The sequence below is a fragment of the Heloderma suspectum genome, chromosome 4, assembly GCF_057233095.1.
Source record: "Heloderma suspectum isolate Gila_16-S chromosome 4, 16-S_ref, whole genome shotgun sequence".
NCBI classification, from domain to species: Eukaryota; Metazoa; Chordata; class Lepidosauria; order Squamata; family Helodermatidae; genus Heloderma; species Heloderma suspectum.
Window position 1 is genome coordinate 133,129,525 of NC_139461.1, and position 26,148 is coordinate 133,155,672.

Genomic DNA, 26,148 nt, shown 5'->3' on the forward strand with positions numbered 1-26,148 from the left:
AAAATGAGCAGCCTGTTTTAGGCAAAGGTCTGCATTAGTTTGCTTAATTGGGGGTGGGGGGGAGAGAAGGCAAGGCAAACCAGACTGTACCTTGGACCTATCTAATCGACACAGATTGTCGTTAACAGGACGCCTCTTGTTCGCTGCAACCACAAAAGGACCTTTGGAGGACTTAAAAACTACTTATTAAATCAGTCTCAGGTGACAGGTTTGTGAATTAAAAAGGAATATTAGACTAAAAAGGAACTTCAAGCCATAAGGAAAAAAAAAATTGGTGGGGGTGTGGGGGAAAGAGTTCTTGGACTTTTTAAAACGCCATTTAACCTCATTGTTTTATGCCATTGAGAATCCAAGCTGACTGCCAACTACACACAGCAAAAGCAGTCTACAAACTGGCACTATATACATGTTTTCAAAATAAAGGGCCAAAAGAAAACTATAGGGAAGGGATAGGGAAGAATAACTGAAAGCCCATTTTTAAGACTTTGGTCTACATTTTGCTTCCTACATTCTTCCGGACCTATTTCAAACACTTGTATCCCACCCTATATTGTTAAGCTCTCAGGGCAGCATACAGATAAAATGAATTTAAACAGTATAAAACAATACATAATTTAAACAGCTAAAAGCATATCAAATACCAATTAAATATCTACAACATTAAAACAGTTAAAGCAGTGTGCAACTCTTGAGAATTCAATTAGCCCTCAAAGGCTTTGGTGAAAAGCCATGTTTTAACTTGGTGCCAAAATGAAACCAATGTCTGTGCCAGTCGGGCGTCCAAGGGGAGGGCATTCCACAACTGGGGTGCCACCCTCTCTCACGTCCCACCACAGTGTATATCTCGCACTGGTGGGACACAGGGGAGGGCTCCTCCAATAGATCTCAATCCTCGGGCAGGCATATATAGGGGGAGGTGCTCCCCCAAATATCGAGGAATATTTAAGCTTCACAATAGACTTGCTTTGCCTTCTCCTATCACAATGTCTTTGTTCTGCATCTCCAGACTGAAGTTGCATTACTGGCAGCTGCTGCTTGCATCATGCTACACTCAGGCTTTCCCCCTCACTCTCAGGGCAGAGTTGTGCCTAAACTGATAGGTACATAGAAAGTGGATCTGGCCCAGAAAGGCCCACTACAAGCCACACTTTTCCAGAGGCACAGAAGAGGTGCACAACTGTTTGTCGGGGTCACATGGTATACAAACCTACAAATTGAGCGGGTAAGCCCTGGAAAATGTGAGGCTTGTCTAGGAAGGTCTTAACAATCTTTGGAAGCTCCAGAACTATCCTGAGTAAAGCACCACTGAAGGATTTTGGGGGGGGAGTGATCAAACTTAAGTCAAATATTCTTGAGGCTTCATATGAGCAAGTTATTAAGCAGGGTACAAAACTCTAAATGCTTAATGCTCTCCCCCTGCTTAAAAAAAAAAAAAGTCCCATGAGTTCATGGTGCCTTCACACTTCCTTATGGCTGCAGGAGTGTATTCAGATTCTGCTGTCCACATCTACAGAGTCCACAGCTAAATCAACTCCCCATGTACCTAAAGGTATCATGTGAGACATTAGGCATGCAGTAACTGGTCATCTGTTTTCACCCTGTCTGAGAATTAAAATAATTTTGCCTACCCCGTATCAAATGAGAGGAGCAAGGTTACAAGGCATTTGGCTGCAAATAAGATGCAACATTTACAAAGAGTGACCCTAACAAATCTAGTTCTATCCCACACGAGAAGAGAACACTACTTGTATATCTGGCTCAGGACAGATATGGTTACTATTTAATGTTCCTCTGGCTTCACACCTAGCTTGTTTAAAATTCCTGGCTGCCTCATTTTGTTAAATATAGCACAACTATTCCCCTTGAAACAACAATCTGGAGTTTTTGTCCTATTTTTTCATTGTTATGTAACTGTGGAGGACGAGCAGGAGAAGAATATAAACCCACACTGGTCATACATTAATCTAGTTCACCTTCAATATTATGTTTGCATTGGGTCTTTTAAAACTATGTGATATGGAACAGTCTCCTAAGGAACTCGCAGCTTCTGTGAAGATTCATTTAAGTGTAACTTCTGAAAAAGTAGGCCGACCTTAAACTGGGACTTTCGTAAGTCATTTCCCTCAGAGGCCAGTTAAAAATACTTTTCTGCCAACAGGAGAAGACTGGTGAGTAACATGTTTCCACTCTCACATTACAACTCTATGTTTCCAAAAATCAGAGACAAAAAAGAAACCTTTGAAAACAACCCTTTATCTTATTAAGATACTAGCAATCACATTTACTGATCTTACGAAGGCAATACTCCCACAGTTGCAGAACCATTCAGCAGAGATGGGGAACCTATGGCCTTCCAGATTTGGTTGGACTCCAACTCCCAGCATCCCTCAACCAGCATGCCAATGATCAGGGATGATGGGAGAAGGAGTGCAACTACATCTGGAGAGCCACAGGCTCCTCATCCCTGCCATACAAGGTGCTTTTGATGCCTCTGTCAGGACTAACTATATGAATAAGCTGGAGCTATGGTCCTGCGCTCATCCTGAACACACAACATGCAAGTAAAGACCTGCTTAATTCCACCTGGCCAAACTCGCATGGACTGTGCTTAGGAGACATGTCTATGTCTGATTTGAGGGACAAACAGGAACAGGACAATGGGAGATCCACGATCAGATCTCCCACATTAATTTTTTAGTTCAAAGTATCTGCAGTGTGTGTGTGTGTTAAATGGGTGCAGGAGAGCAGAACTAGGGTAGTGGACCTTTAACTGTTAAGCCCCCCCCCTTCTCCCAATTTAAATTGCAATCAATTTAGGGGATCTATTTAGCTGGTTTATTTAATACTGATACCCCACTTTTCTATTAAAAATAATAAAAGGTAGCTTTCAACAAAATAATGCAAAAAGCAGCATTTTGTCTAATAGCTATCCAATCCATTAGAGCAGAAAACAGGGGGAGCCACCTACGGGCCCCTTGTGATGAGAATCCATGCATCTTATGACTTTCCAACAACCATGGAACAACGGACCCTGTGCGAGGAGCCTATGATGTGGTACCTTCCCACACAAGCATTTCCCCGAATTCTTGGAGGAATAATGCTGGTATGGGAAAGAGCCACATCACTGGCACCTCCTATATGGACCAGATCTTCCAATGTTATGAGAGCAGCATGGAACAGGCACATGCTACAGGAGCTCCCAGGCCAGTAAGGTAACTGCAGAAGGTTCTCTATAGAGAACACCCAGCCAAAACAGCCAAAGTGGACCAGCTAGATGCTGCTGAACTAGAGCCACACAATTTAATTAGAGAACCAGAGAGAAAAAGATAGCTGCAAACCAATCTTCATACAAGCCAGGCTACAGTCGGTATTCGTTTGATCTACTACAACCTATTTATTAGTCCCCTCCCCTTCCTGAAAGAATCTGAGAACTCACACTGCTATACTCTTTTTTATTTTTCTTCCTGAGAAGTGCAGTTGCTTAGAGCTTTCCTCCTGAAGAGTTTGGATTCCCAACAAAATAGCACCATCTTTGAATTTGCTTTACACATTTGGATGCAGATCTTAGTGTTTCAGGTTTGAGATACTTTACTGTGGCCCACTGGACTGATGAATATACCTGTTCTGCTATTTGCTAGCTACAAAAATCCTGGGGAAGTTAAAATACATTGTGCCAGCTGGCCTCTGATAACTAGACTGCAAGGGTTGAGTAACTGACACGCAAGCAAAGGGAAGCCAGAAGTGAATGCTGAATGTTCCTCTTTCACCCAAACATCACCTAGAAAGCTACCTTCAGACAAGTCAATATTGTTTCCATCTTAATTCAGTTCCTGTCCTCTGCGTAGACTGTCCAAGATGCTAATTAACTCCAATAATTAGCACCTTTTGATACAGGCAAGCCCACACAGGCCTCTACAAAGGGCTATTAAGTAGCATTAAGGAATTCAAAACCTCTGTCAAAACAGGCCACATTTGACCCATGAATCTAAAACTGAAAGCGATGCTGAAGAGCTTTAAAACTGTAGTAAAGTCTAGAATATTAGTGGATTTCAAACAGTTTTAAGAACTGTCTATAACAGGCTGGCTGCTATAGCCGTTCAGTCATTATTTATCATACATATATTGCCTTCCCTTTGGGAAGGTTGCATCAGGTTGCAGACCCCCATTCAAACCCAGACTAAGCCAAGTCTGGGTTACTTTTAATATTGTAACACTGTCATTTACCCTCAAGAATACAATCCACCTCCCACCCCCCACCCCCAGTAGTTTGCCCCCATTCTGGTGGGTGCAAATGAGAAAGCATCAAGCTGTTATTTTGCCTGCCCACAGTTAAAGGCAGCTATCTGGACAGAGGTTCCTGCAAGCTAAATTGTTTCAGCGCAGTTCCATAATTTACAGAAATATTAGTATTAGCATTTCATTTCCGCCAAGTGATTCAAGGCCCGAATGCCAAACGCACACATGGGAAAGAGTCCTGCTGAACTTGGAAGGAGTCCATATATGTTATGCTGCATAGATGTAGCACGACTAATTAGTCATTAGACTTTGGCACAACTCCCTAGTCCCTGTGCCCTACTGTAACTAAGTTTATGTGTAACTGAAACAATGCATATTCTTTCCCTTTTTGCCCCTTCCTCCATTTTACTCTATTATCTTGCTATGTTGAATTATAGATTTGAGTAGGGTGTCTGTTTTCTTGTCATCTATAAAGTGCCCTGCACACTGACGGCACTATATTAATAACAAAAACAGTAATAGTTCTATTCAGAGCTCTGCTACAAAATCCTGTACAGCTCATGCACCATGTTGTCCTTGGTCTCTCTTCCTCCCCCTTGTCTCTTATCTTGTTTATTTAGATTGGATTCTGCCCTTGGCTCTCCACCACAGTATATACAGAGGGGACCGAGTCAGAACGGTATATGTTTCGGTATTGTAAAGGACGAAGTATGTGTCAAGCACAGAGTGTTGTTGCAAGTTCCAAAGATTCTTACCATACAGTTCATAGCAAAATGATTGTGCTGTGTCTGGAGCTCCATGGCATGAGGGTGACTGGCTCCAATCTCAGTGTAGCTGTTCAAAAACAGGCCTTTATTATGTGTAATCCAGTCGAACATCTAGGGGAAAACAGAAATTAACGTTCAGCATGGGACAGAAAATTAAAAATAGCTGCATGTTTATAAGAAAAGGATTTTAAAACATTACCCTGATTTTAGCAGAGCTTTCTAGTGACATAGAGCTGAATAAAACAGGCTTGTAAATAACCACTTGCCCAGTGGCAAGAATCAATTGCCTTCAGGCAACCAGGCTGAGAAGCTTTTGGTTCTTTCAGGCCATCAATATTTAGGCCCCGAATGGTAATACAGACAGAAGTAGCTAGTGGAACAAGTAGAAATTGTTGTGGGCCAGTAATACTTGTTGTGTATTCATTTACAAAGATGGGGATGTTTCTCTGTTTTTACCCCCAAGAAGGAACCACAATCTGGTGGATGCACGGTTTACTAAAGCACCACACTCAAAATGTGCTTATTAACGGCCCAGCAAAGCAGATGTAAGCACCAAGTCAGATCTTACAGATGTTTGTCTTGTTTGACCTTTCTGTTGCTCTGGTTAGAAGTGAACACACACATGTCCCCCAAAAGTGTGCTTCGAAGAGCTGGGAAGAACTGTAAGTACATCCAAGGATTAGGACAAGATTCTGATGGTTTTTAATAAGCTGGAAAATTAGGCAGCAAATTGAATGGAAAAGGAGGCAAATGTGAACTATAAATAAAATAAAATAAAATAAAAACTACTACACACATACAGGGAAGCGGACAGTAGAACAGAAACAAATGCACCATTACCGAAACAGAGATGGCCTATTTCGCAGGACTACCACTAGCAAGCCCTAGGTTAATTCAGGATATTACCAACAGCAGTAGGAATCATCTGTAAGATCCTGAAGCAAAGGAGGCAGAGTAATTGGATATCACAGTTCTGAGATATCTCAGAAGCCAGCACAAAGATCAGGATTGCGGATTGCTGTGTAACACTGGAATGCCCCCACATGTAATTTCTAATAAACACAACATGGTAGTTTAATAGCATCACCCAGCACAGCACCAGTTAAGGCCCAGCTGAAACATTACAACCAGCATGCCGCGTTTGAGATACAAGAGGCAGTCCAAAAAGAAGGCTCACAGTATGGCCATTCACCAGCTTTGCAACCGGACTGACAGATCTGCATCTAGCACCCTGAGCACTCACACAGCTGCCAGTCTTGCCCCCTTCCCACATCCTTCAGGAGGGCGGTCTGTGTGTTTAAAAGTGTCACAGAACTATCCATGCATCCTTCTGTTCATTTGTTAGCTTATGTATTTGTTTTTAAGTAGGGTATGAGGGGAGGCTTCTTGGTGACATCACAAGGGTCCATCAACCAGTTATGTTAGCCAACCGGGCAGTTTTTCAATGTCTGGGGCCAGCTGTCAGACAATGGAGGGCTCACAAAAGGGGGAAAGAACCTTTCCCACCCCCACTGGAACTGTATGAACCGTGCATGTGCTTGTGGCACAACATGCTCAACTTTTAAAATAGCAACTTCCTGGCTGAGCAGCCTTCAGTGCCTATGGGTGGCAGCAAGGCAGAGCTCAGCTGGCTGGGATTCTTGCCCACTTTGGAACAGCGGTGAACAGCAGCAGTGGGCAAGTGGCATAAGAATGTCTGGGCCAATCTGGCTCTGGTGGCACTCGCCAATCGCCCTGGCGTAACTGATTCAGCATTGCAGCTATAATTAAATGGGTAGCAATATATTCCCTGCTGGCACAGAGTATGACAGACAATGGGCTTTTCAGGAAGGTACGCGGTGCCACACTATTACACTTTGCTGCCTTAAACAGAGCACAAATGGCACCACCTGTCAGGGTTGGATCAGAGCCCAGAGAGCCCCAAAGCAGTTCTGATTCTGAGGAAGAGTTAGAAACCGCGGGACAAGAGCCCGCGTGCTGTTCAGAGGAGCAGCCTGGGGGAGAGCCCCTCCCGGTACGCATTCCTTCTTTTTTTTAAAAAAATATATTTTTATTTATTTTATTTTTATAAATGAAATAAACAATACCAAAGTTACCAACAACCTCATCAATACTTCAATTTCCCCACAATACAATATTCTGATGAGGACACCACAATAACAAAGAGAGAAGAAAAAAGAGGGAAAAAAAGAAAGAAAAGGGGGAAAGGGAGGAGGAAAGGAAGTAAAGAAAAAAAAACCCTCCCTCCCTCCCTCTTCCTGTTAAAGAACTGAGTTTAAACTCCAACACCCCCCGGCCTCCGATGCCATTCTATTTTAAAAACTATATCTATAACCTTAACAATCTTACAGTTTAATAAACAACCTTACATTTCTATATCATATCAATCTTATATCAAAGAAACAGGTCAACAATTCATTCCCCAAAGCCTATATTATTATTATTAGTAGTAGTAATAATAACAATAACAATAACATGGTATTATATAAAAATAAAACTTAATATAAACATTCAACCATCAGTAATATATTTTATACTAGATATATTATCTATTTTAAAATAAAAAATATAAAGAAAAGCAAGAAAAAATAAAAGATGAAAGTAAACCAATATAAATATAATCATTTATCTTCTGAATTAGCCTGGATCATGTAGACTAAAAGCAAACAGTTAACAAAGCTTGTTTAAAGATTCCAGTTCATGGGTTGTAACAGAATTCTCGTGCATTTTTACGTTGAGCCATGCCTTTGCTATTTCATGATTTAGAAACTTCTTCATCTGACCTTCAGACACAATACAATATAGCAGGATATTTTAAGTAATATTGTAAGTTCATTTGTTTTGCCATATTATTTGCTTTGATAAATTGCCTTCTTCTATTCGCCACCTCTTTGATGTAGTCTGGAAATAACATAACTTTATCTTGTTTCTAGGAAAGGCTTCCAGCCTCCCTTGCCAAACGCAGGATATAATTCTTTGTGGAGACTTTTGCAAATTGGACTATGATCGTATAGTCAGTCCCTTTAGCATTTGGCACATGAAGTGCCTGCTCAATATCAAGTACATAATCAGATGGAATAAGGAGTATCTCATGCAAAAGTTTATCCACAAAAATAGGCCATTTTACATCATTAGGCAGATTTTTAATCCCAATAATACGCACATTGGATCTTTTCGTGAAGGCCTCCAGTTGAGAGATTCTATCAGATATATTTTTAAAACAAATTTGAGTCGTAGTTTCATTTCCTGCCACTCAGTCTTCAAGCTCATTAATTTTCGTCTCCATTTTTGCCGTGACGCATTAATTAAATCTACAGCTCCTTGCAGGGCAGTGATGGAATTTTGGATTAAATCCAACCTTTTGACTTGTTCCGTAAATTGCAAAGATAAAGTCTTTATCAGTGTAAATAATTCCCCTATATCTTCTGTTTTCAACACTTTTGACACAGAGGATGCGGGGGGAGTAGATGCTAGCTCCCTTCTTCTCGGCGCAGCCATGTTTCTCTCAAACAGATCTTACAGGTCTTCAGATGTTCTCAAATATTGTTAACGTTTCTTAAATCATCCCTCAGAGGTTGCTGATATTTCTTAAAGCATATATTATTATGGAACACGTCAGCCCTGTTTTCTCCAATAAAATAGGAGTCTCAGTAGCTTTTTGCATTGGTAAAGCTCTGGGAAGATAATCCTGGAATCCAGTCCCCCCACTAACTTGTGGGGGTTACTTTTCTCCAAGATGTTGTCCAGAGCCTGCCTTTCCCCCCCTTTCAATTCCAGGGGGGAGATGAAAAGGTTTTTCAACCTTTTAAAAAGCTGTTTGAGAAAGCTACCATGGAGATTTATTTATTTATTTATTTATTGCATTTATACCCCACCTTTCTCCCTCTCACAAGGAACTCAAGGCGGCTTACATATCCTCCTCCTCACCATTGTATCCTCACAACAACAACCCTGTGAGGTAGGTTGGGCTGAGAGTCTGTGACTGGCCCAAAGTCACCCAGTAAGCTTCCATGGCCAAGTGGGGACTAGAACCCGGATCTCCCGGCTCCCAGTCCGTCACTCTCACCACTACACTACACTGGCTCCAGTGTACTCTACACTGGGAAGCTGCCAGAGCGACATCGGTCCCAGCCGTAAGTTCCCGGTACACATTCCTGAGAGTGATAGTGACCCTGGCAGGGAGAGGGAGGAGCAACAGCAGTTTCTGGACACTAGGCGCTGGTGCACCATCAAGCGCGAGATTGAGGGCACTGAGAGGAGGCGCTCAGCCCGCTTGGCACGACGGCAACAGCGGCGCCCCAATGCCCCACGGGAAAGGGGTGGACTTTCTCCTCCTAGCTCATAAGTACAGAGGTTCCCAGTCTTCCCCTCCAAACAGAGATCAAGCTGTCAGGAGGTCACCCCTGCTGCCTTCTGAAATCCTCAGGTAGCCAGAAGCAACACGCAGACAATAGGGCTCTTTTCCAAGGCTTTATTCCCATTCAACCTAATGACGCTTACAGATGCTAATTGCTTGATCCTACAAGTGAGACTTAAGAGAGCTGCCTACTCGGGGGTTCTAACCTTAGGAATCAATTGATCTCCATTTGGAGGGGAAGGCAGGAAAGTGGGCCGTTGCAGCAAGTGGGCTGAGTGCCTCCTCTCAGCACCCACCATCTCGCATTTGATGGTGTACCGGTGCCTAGCATCCAGAAACTGCTGTTGCTCCTCCCTCTCTCTGCCACAGTCACTATCACTCTCAGGAATGTGTATCAGGAGGGGCTCTCCCCCTGGCTGCTCTCTGAACAGCACGCGGGTTCCTGTCCTGCAGTTTCTAACTCTTCCTCAGAATCAGAACTGCTTTGGGGCTCTCTGGGCTCCGATCCAACCCTGATACCACCAAACCTGCTAGGGCCAACACTTTGTAAGATTCAGACATCAATTCCTACCTTTATAAATCCCTGCCCCATGGGGCCACCTGAAGCAGGTTACTTTACCCTGCTGCATGGCAAGGCCAGCCCTGAATGTCCATTTAAACTGAGATGCTCAGACAATCGTCCTCATCCCATGGCGCAGTTGGTCAAGGCAGGTTAACAATTCGCTTCAGAAAACTACAAAAGCTCTTTTTGCATTTTTAAAAAAAGAATAATAAACTGACAGACAGCGCCAAATCTGGCTCCAGATTTTTGAGGGCCCTCGGCAAGGTACCCTCAATGACCCCCTACCCTCAATGACCCAGTTTGCATGTAATGGCAGCAACATGTGGGTTAATTACCCCACAATTTGCTGGGGTTGTGTACTGCCACCATTTTGAATATGCAACCTCTGACAGGCCTGATTGGAGGTTGCTCCATGATGTGAGAACCTGGATACTATGGGTTAATCATGGGAACAACCCAAACTTAACGTACATTTAGTTGTTAGGTTAACTTTGGGTTGGGCAAACCAAGATTAATCCATTGTGGGTTAATCATGGGACTTCTAGTGGCAGCAAATTGTGGGGTAATTAACCGTTACGTGTGAATGGGGCTAGCGAGTCTAGCGTCTCACCCACATTGTCATCAGCTGCTATTGTTTCTCATCTTATTTCTCACCAATACTGCCACTTGGTTGCTTGAAAGGCAGAGAGCCAGTGAGCCAATAGGCAGTGGCATCTACTGCTCCTCCTTCTCACTAACTCTGTTGTCTGACCCAGAGCGAGACGCAGGTGAACAAGCAAGTTGCAATGGTAAAGAAGAGCAATTCAATGCAGCTATTGTCAGTGGGCCCTTCCTGGGGTGTGGGCCATTGGCAGGTGTCCAACCATGCCTACCCTTGACACTGGCTCTGGCAGCACTCATGGAAGGTCGGATTAAAGATAGTCCTTGAAAAATCCTCAAACTAGATTTGTAATGATTTATTACAGTGTATTTTACAGTTAACCAGATTTGTCATAAAGACTTGGCAAATTTTCTTTTGCTAAACTAAAAAATTTAGGGCATCAGCTCACAATTTTAGACACATTTTCGCAGCATACATTTGATGCTGACACCTGTTTAACAAGACAGCCTTATAATTCCTTTTGTGCAGAGCAGTCATCTTATGCGTTCATCTTTGCTTTTAATTTTTGAACCATTTGTATTATGCTGCTTTGGGGGTTCAAGAGATAAGTGATGAAAATCAGTGAAGAACGGGGCTGAGTGGGTTGGAATTTAAGGCACAATCCTATGCGAATTTAGACAGAAAAAGGTCCTACAACTCCCAGCATTCCCTAGCAAGCATGGCTGGCTGGGGAATGCTGGGAGTTGTCGGACTTTTGTCTGTCTAAAAATGCCTAGGATTGTGCCCTAAGCCATCTAAACACTATTTGTGTGTGAAGGTGCAGTTATTCATTAGTCAATGGGCTTTGTTTCTTTCTTTGTTAGTAGTTTAGCGTAGACAGTACAGCTGCAATTTTATAGAGTTCTATAAAACATCTACTTATGTTGTCTCAGCTGGTTCTTCCCCTTCAGTATCTTTTTTAAGCTTTACTACAAACTCCCATTTTATCCATTGTTTCTTTATATAGCCCCAAATACAAAAACTCTCCAATACGGAACACTCATAATCATTTGGGTTTGGCATTTACCACCCAGTGGAGTAAGCATTTATTGATGGTATTCGCCCTCCTTAGTCACTTCTTTTAAGGCCAGCTGAGACACTGGGTCACTTCCTCATGGCGAGTTTTCTCTCCTCAGCTGACAGGACTGCACTCACTATGTGGTGCAGCCTTGATCATTCTGCACATTTCTCCACCCCCATTAGCACTGCCAATGGCACACTGTGGTGGGAGAGAAACTTGCAGTGTAGTAATGCTGCATGATGTAGTCAGTGTTTGTGGGTGTTACAATGCAGCAGCAAACACTCATGACTTCTAGGCCAGCTTGAAGATGACCAAATCCTCGTACCAATGCAAGCTTCACATGGAAAGGACCTGAAATTGCCCTAACATCATAGAAATCTACCACTTCAGAAAGGAAGCTTACACACTGACCTTGAATTCCAAGCTGTCCTGGATATCTGTACTCCAAGTCTGGTCCCCCAGGGCTGAATGATGTCATGGGAGGTCTTGGGACTTTAGGGAGGGGTACTGCCCCCTTGACATCATCCAGCCCGCTGGCTTGGTCCGGGGTGGGGGAGGGGCAATCCGTTCCCTGGACCAAAAGTTTTTCCCCAACACTGCTCATGACTATGGCAGCAGAACAAGGAAAGATATGTTGCTTTTATATGGATTTCTTAAGAAACTGCTGCATTATAAAATGAGGGGTTCATTTTTTAGAACAAGGAGCACCATGCCTATTGCTCATTAAATGCCAATTAACTTGGCAAACCTAAGAAGGTTACAAGGAAGGCATTCAGTACTCAGAAGGTAAATCCATGTGAACCGGCACCCAAACGGACACACTACGCTTTTAGTTTTGATGTGCCTTTAACTTGAACCACCACATGATATAGAATCAGTTCATTCCTTTGCCAGCTTCACTCTAATTTTAGGGATGCTTTTTTTATTCACTATCATCCTGACTCAGCGGATGCCTTAAGCACCTGTGATCAAAGCTTACAAATGAACATCTGCTATACCTACACGGACCTAACAGACCACATTTTGTGCAAGGGGAAAGGGCAGATACAGCCATATTCTGGCTGTCAAAGTACAGAGTAACATACCTGATGCATGCAGCACGTGATGCAGGGTATGTACCTTGTCAATGCCAAGAAAAATACATGCCTTCCCATCCAACCGCAATGCAGATGGAAACACATATGTATACATGCTACCTGGTCCCCCAGAGTATTACTACCAGCATATTACTAGTCACATGAAACACCTTGCTCAACTGTGGCTTGGGCCTTTGTGTTCATTTCTGTAATACTTTGCTTGAGGAAAAGAAAACAGTACAACCAACACAGGTAAAGCCCAATGCACATTATTTACTGCACATGACAGACCTATTCTGAAGACTGTGAAGCCAGCCAACCCCCCCCACTTCTTAAAATGGTCCCCTCTAGATTTAGAGCAGACCCTGCAGCAAAAGCCACTTTTAAATGACCTCCCAAATGAAAAGGAATTAGAAATTTATTTATTATTACACTTATATCCCACTTTTCTTCCACTGTGGAACTCAAGGTGGCTACATGTGGTTCCCAGGTGGTCTCCTCTCCAAGTAATGACCAGACCCAGACCTGCTTCGCTTCAGCAAGGTGGCTGCCTCATGTGCCTTCAGACCATGTCTTGGGAAATGTCACTGAAGCATGCGTTCCTCAGCTTGGAATATGAATCTCAGAAACTAACAACCCTAGACTCAAATGTGGGCATTGTGACCCCTGAATTTGTCTCCAGCTCAGTATTATAATCCTAGGCTCTCAGGTGTGTGGATGGGGGAGGGATCAGATCCTATTGTGGTCCTAAATATATCATCAAGGATGCAAGAGGGTCAGTCTTGGCTATTTGTAACTGGGCTATTTTCCAACGCTCTCCACCAAATAGCTGCTTATTCAGAGTCTAATTACAAACTGAACTGCAGGACTAAGCATCAGGAGAGAGAGAGAGAGAGAGAGAGAGAGAGAGAGAGAGAGACTGATGAGTGATGGATAAGCAGTTATTTGGGGAGGGGGTTGGAAAATAGTATAACTGCATACACACACACACACATATTTTATACACACATGAACACATACACACTATATATATATATATATATATATATATGTATGGAACAAAGAACCACAGCAATAATTTTCTACAAATAAGAAGACCCACAAAGCCCTACTAGTTTGAGACAAAGGCCCCATCTACATGAGCCTTTTACTCCGGGGAGGCTGCGAGTCGAGGTCCTTCGGGACATACAATGCAGTTGCCACTTCGCAGCCATCTATGGTTTTCTCCCAGAAAATGCGGATTTCCAAAGAGGCGTTTTGCTGCGATGTTTTTCGTTTGCTGTGGGTTTCCCATGGTTGCGAGCTGTCTGTCCCTTCCCCAAGCCGACTTCACATTTTGCGGTGGGTGTGTTGTAAGCATGTGTAGTGCTTGCATCACCCTGTGATGCCCCTTTACTCCCCCCCGTCCCTTCACAGCCATGCAGTTACAGAGGCACAGAGATGTGTTCTCATTTATTTAATCACGGTTCCACACATTTTTGCAACTTTGTATCTTCACAAAGATTGCTTTTGGACTCAGTGCCCAAGGGCCGGGGGGTCTTGGGGGAGGACCAACTTTGCTCTAGCCACAATTTGGAGCGATGGGTAGGCACGTACCTCTCACACATTTGGGTGACAGCGAACCATCGTGAGAGTCTCAGGCCGGGGAAGTGCCAAACAGTTGGCGTGGAAATGAAGAAGCACAGATCACCCCCATTTTACCTAACGAGGGACGGACAGACACAACAGAACCTCTAAAATACAAAACAGCCACTGAGGTGTCGCACCCCCATGCTCACAGGCCTGCACAGCTGTGCATTAAAATATAATGGCAAAAAAAGAGGGCACGGCCGAGTCTGTTGGGGAAGCCTGCAGTAAATTGCGAGTGTATCGCAGCAAAAGCTAATTCAAAGCTGTAATGCTGCGCAGTTGTGATGGAGTGAAGGGTGAAAGCAGTGCCATGTAGATAGGGCTGGAGATTAACTGTTTAGATAAGTATGATTTGGCAGCAAGGATGCAACAGTAAACAATGAACCCCTATACCCCCCTCATGTGTTGCCACAGATGCAGAGAAAGTTTGTTATGCTGTAATTAAGCATACGTGAAGTTGACCTATGGTCAATGTTGTAGATCACATTCCATTTCATTTGTTACATTTCCATACTGCCCAATAGCTGAAGCTCTTTGGGCGGTTTACAAAAATTAAAAACCTTAACCCTAACCCTCACTGCCCCTGAGTATATGTGACCATAGGCACTGATCAATGTTCGACTGCATGCACTGGGAGTTTTTCTCCATCTGCATTCAAGCCACCTCCTATTTTGCTTCATCACCCTCAGCTCTGGAGTATACCACAGACCAGTACAAGCTCTACTCTGGAGAGGGTGCTCAGAAGCAATCATGTTACCTGTCTTGGTCATTTCCGCATTCCACAGATCAACCAGTGTTTCAACAGGAGAGTCAGCCATATCAGCCGGAAACATCCCCAGAGCTCTCTGGAAACCACCCAGATCCATTAGCTTTTGGGGACGGACCAACTTGATAGGTCCCCCACCCTTGCAGAGGGGAGAAGCTGCCGTAACTCTAATCCTCAGCAGACGATGATCTAATCATGACAAAGGGACTGATTCAAAGCCCCCCACCTTCAGATCACCATCTCCATATCCATTTGAGAAAAACAAGTTGCATCATATGAGTTCATTGCTGATGTGCCACTTGAAAGAATAAATTCCCAGAGGGGCAACCATGTTTAGTCTGTTGCAGCAAAAGCAATGAAGAGCCTTGTGACACCCTGAAGGCGAACACATTTATTGTGGCATAAGCTTTCATGGACTCTATCCCACAAAACCAAAGCCATAGATCTGTTTGTCTTTAAGGTGCCACAATATTGTTTGTTGTTTGTAAACAAGAGCACCCCACTTCTTAGCAAAACCCAATATAAATACAACAGTATACACACATGCTTTTGTTTAGGATAAAACAGAGCAAAATCCACATGTATTTTCCATTCTAACAACATTTTTTCATATTTAACCTCCATGGATATTCAGCTACAGAGGGAAAGATGATGTCAGAATTGGCTCCTACTCATGTTATCATCTCCTGTTGTCGTTGGCAAAGAGGATGAATCTCATATTTCCATATGCTTCTTCCCAGCCCCTGTTGAGTCCTAAATCTTGGGGAATGTTCCCAGCTTGTACGGAATGTTAGATGGATATGCATTCTAAGCAGAAAAATGTGTTGGGCTGCAAAGCAGGTAGACATCCACCTGGAGGTTCTCAGAAGACCTCTAAGTGGAGAGTGCCAGAAGGCGGTGTATTACAGCTTTGCAGCATTCTGCAAAATGGGAAAGCCCCTGCCAGACACATCACTCGAACAACCGCAACAGATAAGATGTGAAAATGCACGCCATGCCGACCTCAGACTCACCAACAAGCAAAAGGCAAGTCACTTTCTGATTTAGGAACTGCTTCTCAGCCAAACAGCCCTTCATAGGCAGTATTTGACCTTTACCCCTTCCATGCTTTTGAGGTGCATGTGCTCTCTTTACAATGAAGAAGTCAACTGTTCTGTGGTAGTTCAAACTGCCTCCCTGGTGGATCTGCTGTTGCTGTTTTTTAATTTGAGGATTTTATTAAGAGAGCATTGGGGGCATTTACACCCTAATTAAAATGAAAGGGGGAATAAAACACCACATGTCTAAGGTAACCGGGTGACTAAATGTGCCCTAAAATTCATTTCAGAATAGCTACTGTTTCTTGATGCTATCATTAAGATAACAAAATGAATGATTTAGACATCTTTAATTCATATCTCTAACAACCTTTGAGTTGAAGGGAAAAATGCAAAAGTAAGGTATCAGGGGGTTGTGAAGTCCCACAGCAACTGTGTGTTTGTTTGCACATGTGCATGTGTGCGCACGCGCACCTATTATAGACCTCTGATATAGTTGTAATCCTGCTGTAATAATCCTTAACACAAACCTATATTCTTACATTAAATTGGACTCATTGTCAAATATATGTAGGGATTATCTATATCTATATCTGACTTTGTTGTTGTTTATTCATTCAGTTGCTTCCGACTCTTCGTGACTTCATGGACCAGCCCACGCCAGAGGTTCCTGTCGGCCGTCGCCACCCCCAGCTCCCCCAAGCTCGAGTCCGTCACCTCTAGAATATCATCCATCCATCTTGCCCTTGGTCGGCCCCTCTTCCTTTTACCTTCCACTTTCCCTAGCATCAGCATCTTCTCCAGGGTATCCTGTCTTCTCATGATGTGGCCAAAGTACTTCAGTTTTGCCTTTAAGATCCTTCCTTCAAGTGAGCAGTCTGGCTTTATTTCCTGGAGTATGGACTGGTTTGATCTTCTTGCAGTCCAAGGACTTACTTGGAAGCTATTTGATTAGTGAAATCTTTCTTATAAGCATAGGAAGGTCAAGACAGAACAGGAGGCCTAGCCTTGACCACATGTGTTCATTCATAGCATTGCAGTTATCCCTATGCAGCCTGGCATAGGAAAACATAAATATATGCCTACGCCCATTTGGTGACAAATAATGTCATACGCTTGCAGCAGGAATAGTGTCAAAACTCTAAATACTGCAACACTGAGGCTGGGGGTAAGAAGTATTGCCATCTTGTCCTTCCAGCCCTCCTGCCACTACGAGCCGATGCAGAAGGAGAGAAAGCAGCTGGGGCTGAAATTAGAACCATAGCTGGCAGAGGAGAAGCTCTGCCCCACTGATTGACATCTGCTTCTGGGTGCTCTTGGCAGTTATTTTCAGAGGGGCTATTTACATCGGGCCCAGCACAGGTGGCAGGTCGCTCCAATGGGGCGACAAAAGAGAGTCTTCCCTTTTCTGGTTCTCACTTTGGAAGTGAAACCAGGGCAAGGGCACGTTATTCTCTCAAGACTTATGTCAAAGATGCTTGTAGAGTTGCCTGTATATCGTAACCCTCTAATGAGAGCAGGGGTACCTTGCTAGTTGAGCTTCAGAAATGTTCTTAGTGGTAGTGCCTGAAAGGAGAGGAGTCCAGAGAAAACCAAAGTAGAATCATAGAATAGTAGGGTTGGAAGATGCCTATAAGACCATCGAATCCAACCCCCAAGTACATTAATAGCATCAACTGGGTTATGGTTTTATTGAGTCTTGTTTGGTCTGCACTGGATTTTAATAGTAAGCTGCCTTGGAAGTCAATCTTGGCTGAAAAGCTGTGTGTGTGTGTGTGTGTGTGTGTAATACAATACCTCACTCAAATCCCAGAGTTACAATTAATTTGCCTAAATCATCAAATGGTCTACGTTAAAACAGTTGCAGTAACACAAGGCCACCAATATGAAACCCCAGAATCTTGTGCTTTATAAACCTGTGACCAGTTTCTATGTAGGCTTATTCAGAAGCTAAAACCCACCAACTTCAATGGGACGTACTCCCAAGTGTTCACAAGATCACAGTCTAAAGGTCCAATCCAGCCATCAGTTCAGTGTAGGTAAGTCTCATTGATTGTAGTAGGGCTTAATGCCTATGAAAACTAGAGACCAGGATTACACTCGCCATTCCATGGCTTACAACAGAGATGGACAGTTGGTGGGCCCTGGACCACATCAGATTCCTGAGAGCCTGGGGGTTCTGCAGTGCACCTTTAGGGAAACCAGTTCCTCCTCCCCTTACAGCAGCAGCAACAATAACCTCTTCCCCAAGCCTGGATGGCTTGCCCACAGAGACACACACTAGGTCCTAGGCTCTTAAAGGGGAACCCAGCCATTTGAGATGCTCCGACCGTTCTCCAGTGCATAGTACGATCAGGTGCTAATAAATATGGCCCCACCAGCTTAAGAAGCCGGCCATCCCCGTCTTATAAAATGTTCTGCCATTTTACCTTTTCTGCATCTTGTTCGAAAAGTCTGAGCTGAAAGCATTGGTCCAGTTTCAACTTCCGCACATGCCACATCTGATGCAGATGCTGCCGCGTCGAGTGCAGCCTGTCCAACATAGTGGATACTTTCGGTAAGAGGTTCTGTAGATCTGCATTTCCAGACCCAGAGTTCTTTTTGGGGAAAGTTTCGCTGCTCTGTATCCTCTGCAGCAGCTTCTGCCCTTCCAAGTCCAGGTCCTCAATAGGGGCTTTGATGACCTTTTTCTTCAGCTGCGAATGTTCCTCAATCATACTCCTAGCCGCCTCCAAGTCCTGAGGCAAATCCTTTTTGGCCAGTATATCCTGCAGCTCCTCCAGCCTAGAGAGCATGTGTGTGGCATTGCTAATGTAATCCTCAAAGGCAACTCTGATTTCTATCCATTCTTCATGGTTATATTCCAAGCAGCCGTCAAATTCTGGAGTTAACTGAGAAGGGTCAACGACTTTGGTAAGGCCTTCCAGAGACACCATGTTTGTCTGAAAAACAGCGACCATTAAATGTTAGCCACACAACCTGACGCATTTACATACACTAACAAGCACTGAGGAGAACTGCTATGTCATTTGGGCAGTTAATATACATACACTAATAATCAGAACATGAAATAAGGGTCACACCGTTCCTATATTTACTATTTATTGCCTTCTCTTCCTCCACAAAGATGGGTTTCTTCCCACACAACTGTCACAAACACCCTTGCTCTCCATGTATGGGCAGCATGTAGGCATCATCACCAGGACAATCCTTGATTGGTGGGCACCACCTGTGTTTCCAGGTATGCTGGGAAATGCCTGCCATTTTTATGTATTCTCTGGTTGTGCATTCCCCCCTCCTCTTCTGGGATGAGCAGGTACTGGACGCAGCAGCTGTTCCACCGGTGTAGCAGTGACACATCTCTCCCCACCTGACATAATTAGAAGCATATGACTCCTCTGTATGTTTCCTCTGTGACAGTGAAATGAAGATTTTTATGAGGTCATGCATTAGTTATGCAAAATCCCTGAAATACTGTTCAGAAGGGCAGGCTTCCCTTCACTTGGTATACCCAACATCAGGAAAAAGAAATCCAACTCTGTTATAACCAATTACCTCAAATTCAAACTTGGAACTGCCGAAATTAGTCCGCTGTTTCTGCCAAAAGTTGTCTGGCTTGATTATCAGTGCAACATGAATGCAACAGGGAAAGGATTCCTGTAAGATCTTCAAAAGTGGCTTAATAGAGTCCCATTTAGATCCACGCATATCTACAATTACTGTGAAACCTCGTTTACACACTTCTTCACTAGAAGGCAAATAAGACAGAAGTTAATAGAGGCAAGTATTGTCACAGGTGCCAACTTTGCTACTCAATCTGCCAAGTCTATTCTCGTTTTAACGCAATAACAGTTTTACTTGCAGAAGGACAATGTCTGGCCAGAAATTTAGACAACCCGGTAAGATTAGGCATCAGCATAGGTCAAGCCCTAGATGCTATCCTGGATGAAACTGTTTTCACATGTGTAGTCTTGTGCTTTACTGTATTCTAAGCAGCATAACAATAGCTAGATGAAAAATTGACCAGGATACATTTTCTTCTGTTTTCTCTATTTTAAAATCTGCCACTTATTTACTTCCTCCCCTGCACTATAGGATGTATGCCCCAAGCAGCTGATGGATCAGAATGCTCCTAATTGTGTAATCTGAAATACAAGGGTACCAACCAGCCAACCAGATGCTAAGCTGCTTCAGTGTGCCTCCTCAAAAGTGCAGGGGCACTCTTGGTCACCTTCTCCTCAAGACATTCTCATCGAGAAGACAGATGGCCCTAGAATTCTGGCAGCCCAGGCACCTACCTAGTTCGCTTCTATGGTTGGGCCCGTCTTGCGCTACTGAAGGAAGCGCAAAATGCATTTCAGTTTTTTTTATTTATTAATTTTCAAATGAAATTGGCCATATAGAAGCAACTGTAGTCTCAGACCCAGATAGCACTGAGACAATATTAGTTCTGTTAATATTTTTTCCAATACCAAAACCCAACCAGCCCAAGCAGGGCCTATTGGTTTCCAGGGCATTCAGAATTTTGATGGCAGGGGAGCCATCACGACAGCTCACCCAGGGGCTGTCCTATGGTGCCGGGCACCCGGTTTGCCATAGCTTGTCATGTCATGCAAACCCAAATGGGAGGGGTTGTTTGAGGGTTAGACAACCCTTAAACAACCCTTGTTGCCTGGGTTCACACGACATGACAAGCCACAGCAAGCTGGACACCTGCAGACACCATGCAAAAATGGCACCCAGTATGATGCTACAGCCCCCGTGGGCAAATTAAGCTGCAGTGGGCTGTTGTGTCTTGTGAACCAGGTCTACAGAGCAGGGGTAAGGCAACTTGTAGCCCTTCAGATGTTTTGGTCTACAATTCCCATGATCCCTAAACACTGGCTACACTGTCTACAGCTAATGAGAGTTGTAGATAAAAACATCAGGAGGGCTACATGTTGCCTATCCCTGCTATAGAGATAAGAAACATAAAGTAGCTCATCCCACTGTCTGGTGATGGACCGTCCTGGTTCCTTTAGACCCTATTCCTCTTCAGCTCTGGGCATTTCGGGGTCTGGCATACACTGCAGCATTTTGTCGTAGGCCCCCACATGTATGTGCTCCTAATAAACTCAGCTTGCATTCTGCAAGCATAGCTACATGCTCTTGGCTGCTCCTAGAAAACTCCTCAACCCCCGCTGGATTCTATTTTCGGTCTTATATACCATCTGAACTTTATCACCTCATTCCTTCTCCCCACAACCCACCCCCAATAAAATATACCACTTTTAGTAAGCAGCTTTGGCTATGCTAGTCAAATGCTGCCTAAATTCAGCTTGGTATTCAGCCTACACTCTTTTGGAAAGCTCCTATGCCCTGCAATTCATAAATGGGTACAGCTGGGCCAGCTGGCCCTGAAGAGAAAATCTACACTTCACTCAATATTATCCTAACCAACTGAAGGAGAAGCAGCCAGCTCAGAAGTGAGCTATTTCTTGGTTGAAAAGTACTCTTGCAGTGTCATGTTTAATACCATTTATAAGGTGCAAACTTTACTCTGGAATTAATGCTTAGTTGTTCAACAAGATGTGCTCCCCTGTGAACTTGTCACTTTTTGTAGAAGCAGCTCTAGCTGAATGTGAACTAGGGGAAACGTGTTTGGTGTTGCTATTTGACATAACAGATTAATGAAACTGTTGGCCAAAGTCACCAATAATGCTCCTCAAAGCTAGTATTCAGTAGTGTAATGTGTCATATTTCGGAAAAGCCACTTTCTCTCTTGCACATCAGTTTCTTCCTTGGTCAAGTTTTTTGGGGACAGTTTATACAGCCCACAGAATCAAATGAAAAAACCTTTCCTGGACCATATCACTTCAGGAAGCGGGTGTGTGTCGGCAGGGGGGGGGGGAGAGGACGTATAATTCAATACTAATACATGTAAACAGCCCCCACACAGAGAAAAATAGCATGTTAAAGAGAAAACAAGACTAAGCCCTTCCTTCCCTGACATGCTGTTTTTCGGGGGAGGGGGGGCTTGAGGTTGGCTGGTTGGGAAGCACTGAGACATGTAACCTGAAGTGGTACCGTCAGGGGGAAAAAATGTACCACTTGATATTATATGTTGTAAAAACTAGCCTTTTAACATGCACTGTGTTAGCAAAATCAACAATACTGATTCAGATTTTGGCTGCAATCCACAATTCATTAACACCTGTTAATGGCAATAGCTGTAGAATACATGTTTTTGTTGGTTGCCACTCTGATCATCCAGGGTGAGGAGGCCAGGAAAGCAACTTTGCTCCAAGTCTACTATGATCTGTTCTGGTTTTTGAGCATTCTGAATTCTCCAGAGCAATCCACTTGGTTGCTAAGTTCCCTTCTCTTAAACAAATGGAAGGTTAGAGGAACATGAACTTGGTATGAACTCACACAGGACTCCCTTTACATGGTTTTGTTTTGGCACAGTGATGCAAAGAGCACACCTTCAAGCCACAATACGTGAAAGACACCCTTACCTAGGAATACAAGCTAGGTATGAAATGAGCCTCCTGAGGTCCTCTTGTCGTATTCTATCATGGTTGCTACGAGCTGGAAATGTTAGAATGGGGCCTCCGCGCTTATCTCTTCCACCTGAAAAAGAAACATATTTGAGGGCCAACTGTAGGCCACCGTGTACAGTGGCGATAAGAGCTTCTGCCCTGGGAAGGGTTACGATCTGACAGATGATCTGCATTTGAGAAGACAGCTCGGTATTTATGCATGTCTACAAGCATGGATTTAGCTCAATAAAAAGGTAATACATTTTAAGAATGCATTTGAAACAAAGCGCACACCATCAGGGGGAGATGCAGTTAACAAGGTCTTGTTTTTATGACCACAAGAATCATGCTGAATATTTTATTGACTACATTTATATCTCCCACTTTTCCTCCAAGGAGGCCAAGGTGGCATACATGATCTTCTTCCTCTCCATTTTATTTTATTTTATTTTATTATTTACGATATTTGTATACTGTTCCCCATCTAAAAAGATTTCGGAGCGGTGAACATAAAAGGGAAAATAGTACAAGAATAAAAAGATTAGAACACCTTATTAAAATTATACTTTTTTAAAAAAATGGAATGCCAATAAAAACCATGGCTGGCCAGTTAAGGAATGCCTCCTGGAACAGTGCTGATTTCAGGAGGCGCCAAAAACAACACAGTGTTAGTGCCTCCCTGACCTCCAGGGGCAGGGAGTTCCAAAGAAAGGGAACTTCACAACAATCCTTTGAGATAGGTTAGGCTGAGAGTCTGTCACTGACCCAACGTCACCCAGTGAGCTTCATGGACGAGTGCAGGCTAGAACCTGGGTCTCCCAAGGCCCAGTTCAGTACTCTAACTACTATACCACACTAAGCAAGTATTTTACAGATAAAGGACTCGGAGTGGCATTTACAGAGCTATCTTATTTTGCCCTCACAACAACCCTAGAAAGTAGGCTAGGCTGAAATGAGTGCCTTGCCCAATACCTAATGAGTTTCACAGCTGAAGGGGAATTTGAACCTGGATCTCCAGGTCCAACTGTAACACTATCTATTGCTAACAGTCATCCCTTGCTACCCTCATCTCTCCCTTCCTTCTGCCTATTGTCTTCCCATTGTCCATTTTAGACAGTAAGGTCTTTGAGGGCAGGGGCCTGCCTATTTTTTTGCTTACCAAACTCTGTCAAGCACCTTGTACACTTATGGCGCTGTATAAATTACTGCCACCACAACAGTGGCTCAGTACTTATAAAAGGCTGAGAACATGAACTTAAACTACCCTTCACTGATGCAACATGACCATTACACACACACACACACACACACACACACACACACGACAGTTCTTGAAGTCAGTACAGACAAAATGAATCCTGCCCCTCCTTCAAGGAGTTTAGAGCAGGCTAGATGGGGTTCTCAAGCAGTCTCCCACACAGGCAATGGCCAAACCAAGCTTATCCTTAGCTTCAGAGCAGCAACTATATTGTCCGCCTTCACATCATTACCTGGGCACTTGAAAGCCACAAGAGAGAGAAGCTGAGGCATTTGCAGAGCCAGCAAAATGCCAAGCAGCACTGTGAACACATGGCAAAGTCAGCTGCAGGCTCAGCTTGGGAGATAATGGAGTCAGGACTGGCTATGACCTCATCAGACTTTCTTCTCCAAACGCTTCCTGGCCCACTTTGCGAAAGAACAAAGACCCTACACAGTACTTGACATGCCAAAGCCATGGCCACTGCCATCACCTCCCTTGTGCTCACCGGTCCAAAGAAAGGGGCAACAGGATATTTGCCCTTGTACTCTGCTTCTCATTGCAGGAAGCCTCTAGGCCCATTTGCATCCCTGAGGATGCCTCTTAATTTAGGATCTGGTGGGGGTGGGGGAGAGAACCACCCATCAGTAACATCCGTATTATTTTGCCATTTAAAATAACGCCTGAAGACATCTTACACCAGCACAAGATTTAGAGCCCCACCAGTGCAGCAATGGCACAAGCACTAATCTCAGCAGTAGTAAACAACTCTTGTTACTGTACAATGTCATTTGTTTTTATTATTCTCTCCTAGGCAACTTTCCAGCACACTGTGGAGGAATTCTTTTTGACAATCAACCATAGTACATACATGTCCTGTATACCACTATATGGCCCCTTTTTAAAGGAAAAAAAATGAAAACAGGTCCTTTTCTTTGTTTTCATGGTTTTGCAAAGCTGGTTTGTGGATAGATTAAGCATGCTGGGAAAAAAAATTAAACGTTATGTTTAGCCTTCTATTATAATGTTTACTATACCACCAACAGAAGAAAATTATTCTTGTGGTAGAAAACGTGCCACCAAATGGCATTTGGATTTATGTATTGGGTTCTGATCCAACACATACACACAAAGACCACCCTGCAGCAAGATATCCTCCATTACTAGGTTCAAGACTCAGTACAATAAATCCATGTGTCTACTATTTTGGCAGGGGTGGTAAGAAAAACTTGCTACCCTATGTATAGGGCAGAAGCAGGAAACCTGTGGCTCTCTAGATGTTGCTGATCTACAACTTCCAGCATCTCTGACCATTGGCTACGCTGGTTAGGGCTAGTGGGAGTTGGAGTCCACAGGTGTCCCATCCCTGATCTAGGGCTAACATTTCAGCCCTCCATGTCAGAATGGGCTTGGAACCCCTATTTCATTGTAAAGACAACTGGGTTCACACAACATGATAACCCACACTCAACGTTGAATATGGGTTGACTGTGGATTGTCGCTGAACCGTGGGTTGCTGTTGAAATGTGGGCTGTGTTGTCTGAACCCAGCTGTGGTAACAAACCAAAGTTTGTTAACGCAGCTGGGTTCAGACAACACAACAAACCATGTTTCAACAACTCATGGTTCAACGACAACCCACATTCAACCCACACTCAACCTTGAGTGTAGGTTATTATGTTGTGTGAACCCAATCATTGTCTTATGCACTGAGTACAGCGCCCGCACACTTGGGAGAGGCTTTCAGGCCAAGGGTGCTATTTCCATGCAGGCTTGAGCCCCAACACTTCAGTTTAGAAATTAACTACTGCCTAGCATAGGCATTATGCTCGAAGTTAAGTCAGTCCAGGTCTCATGGCTTTCAGGTTAACAGTTAATCTTAGGTGGGAGAGAGCCAGTTAGGTGGCAAAACAGGAGAAGGCCAGCTAGCATTCAGTCTCCAATGCTGGCACACTGCTAAATGGAGAAGGTAACAGTCCCCTGCCAGATATTTCATCCGTAATCCTAGGCTGTGGGAAAGTCTAGACTTGCTTTGCCCACATCAAGACACATTAAGAGCTGCTCTGATCAAGGAGATTTGACTTTTAGCCACTAGAACCAAAAAGTGATACATGAAGTGTAGAAAGCAAGTGAAACATATACTGGGGGTGGGGGGTGAAGGAAGAGAAGAGAAGAGAAGAGCATGCAACAATTGTTAATGGATCCAGCACTATTATAATACAATCTGGATTTCTCTCCTGCACAATGGTCTCTGATCAGTCTTTACACAATTTTGAGGTGGAGTATACCAAGAAAATAT

General features: G+C 43.7%; 1 protein-coding gene across 3 annotated transcripts in view; it reads right to left on the reverse strand.

Moving 5' to 3' along the window:
• Positions 1-26,148, reverse strand: part of TRIO (trio Rho guanine nucleotide exchange factor) — a 339,772-nt gene that overhangs the window by 208,172 nt on the left and 105,452 nt on the right. For all 3 annotated transcript variants that reach the window (XM_084850577.1, XM_084850576.1, XM_084850575.1), the window contains exons 3-6: positions 22,589-22,703; positions 19,647-19,839; positions 18,521-19,033; positions 4,992-5,114 (exon numbers count right to left, since the gene is read on the reverse strand). In XM_084850577.1, the coding sequence (XP_084706703.1) occupies positions 4,992-5,114; positions 18,521-19,033; positions 19,647-19,839; positions 22,589-22,703 (944 nt within the window). The remainder of the gene's footprint in view (positions 1-4,991; positions 5,115-18,520; positions 19,034-19,646; positions 19,840-22,588; positions 22,704-26,148) is intronic.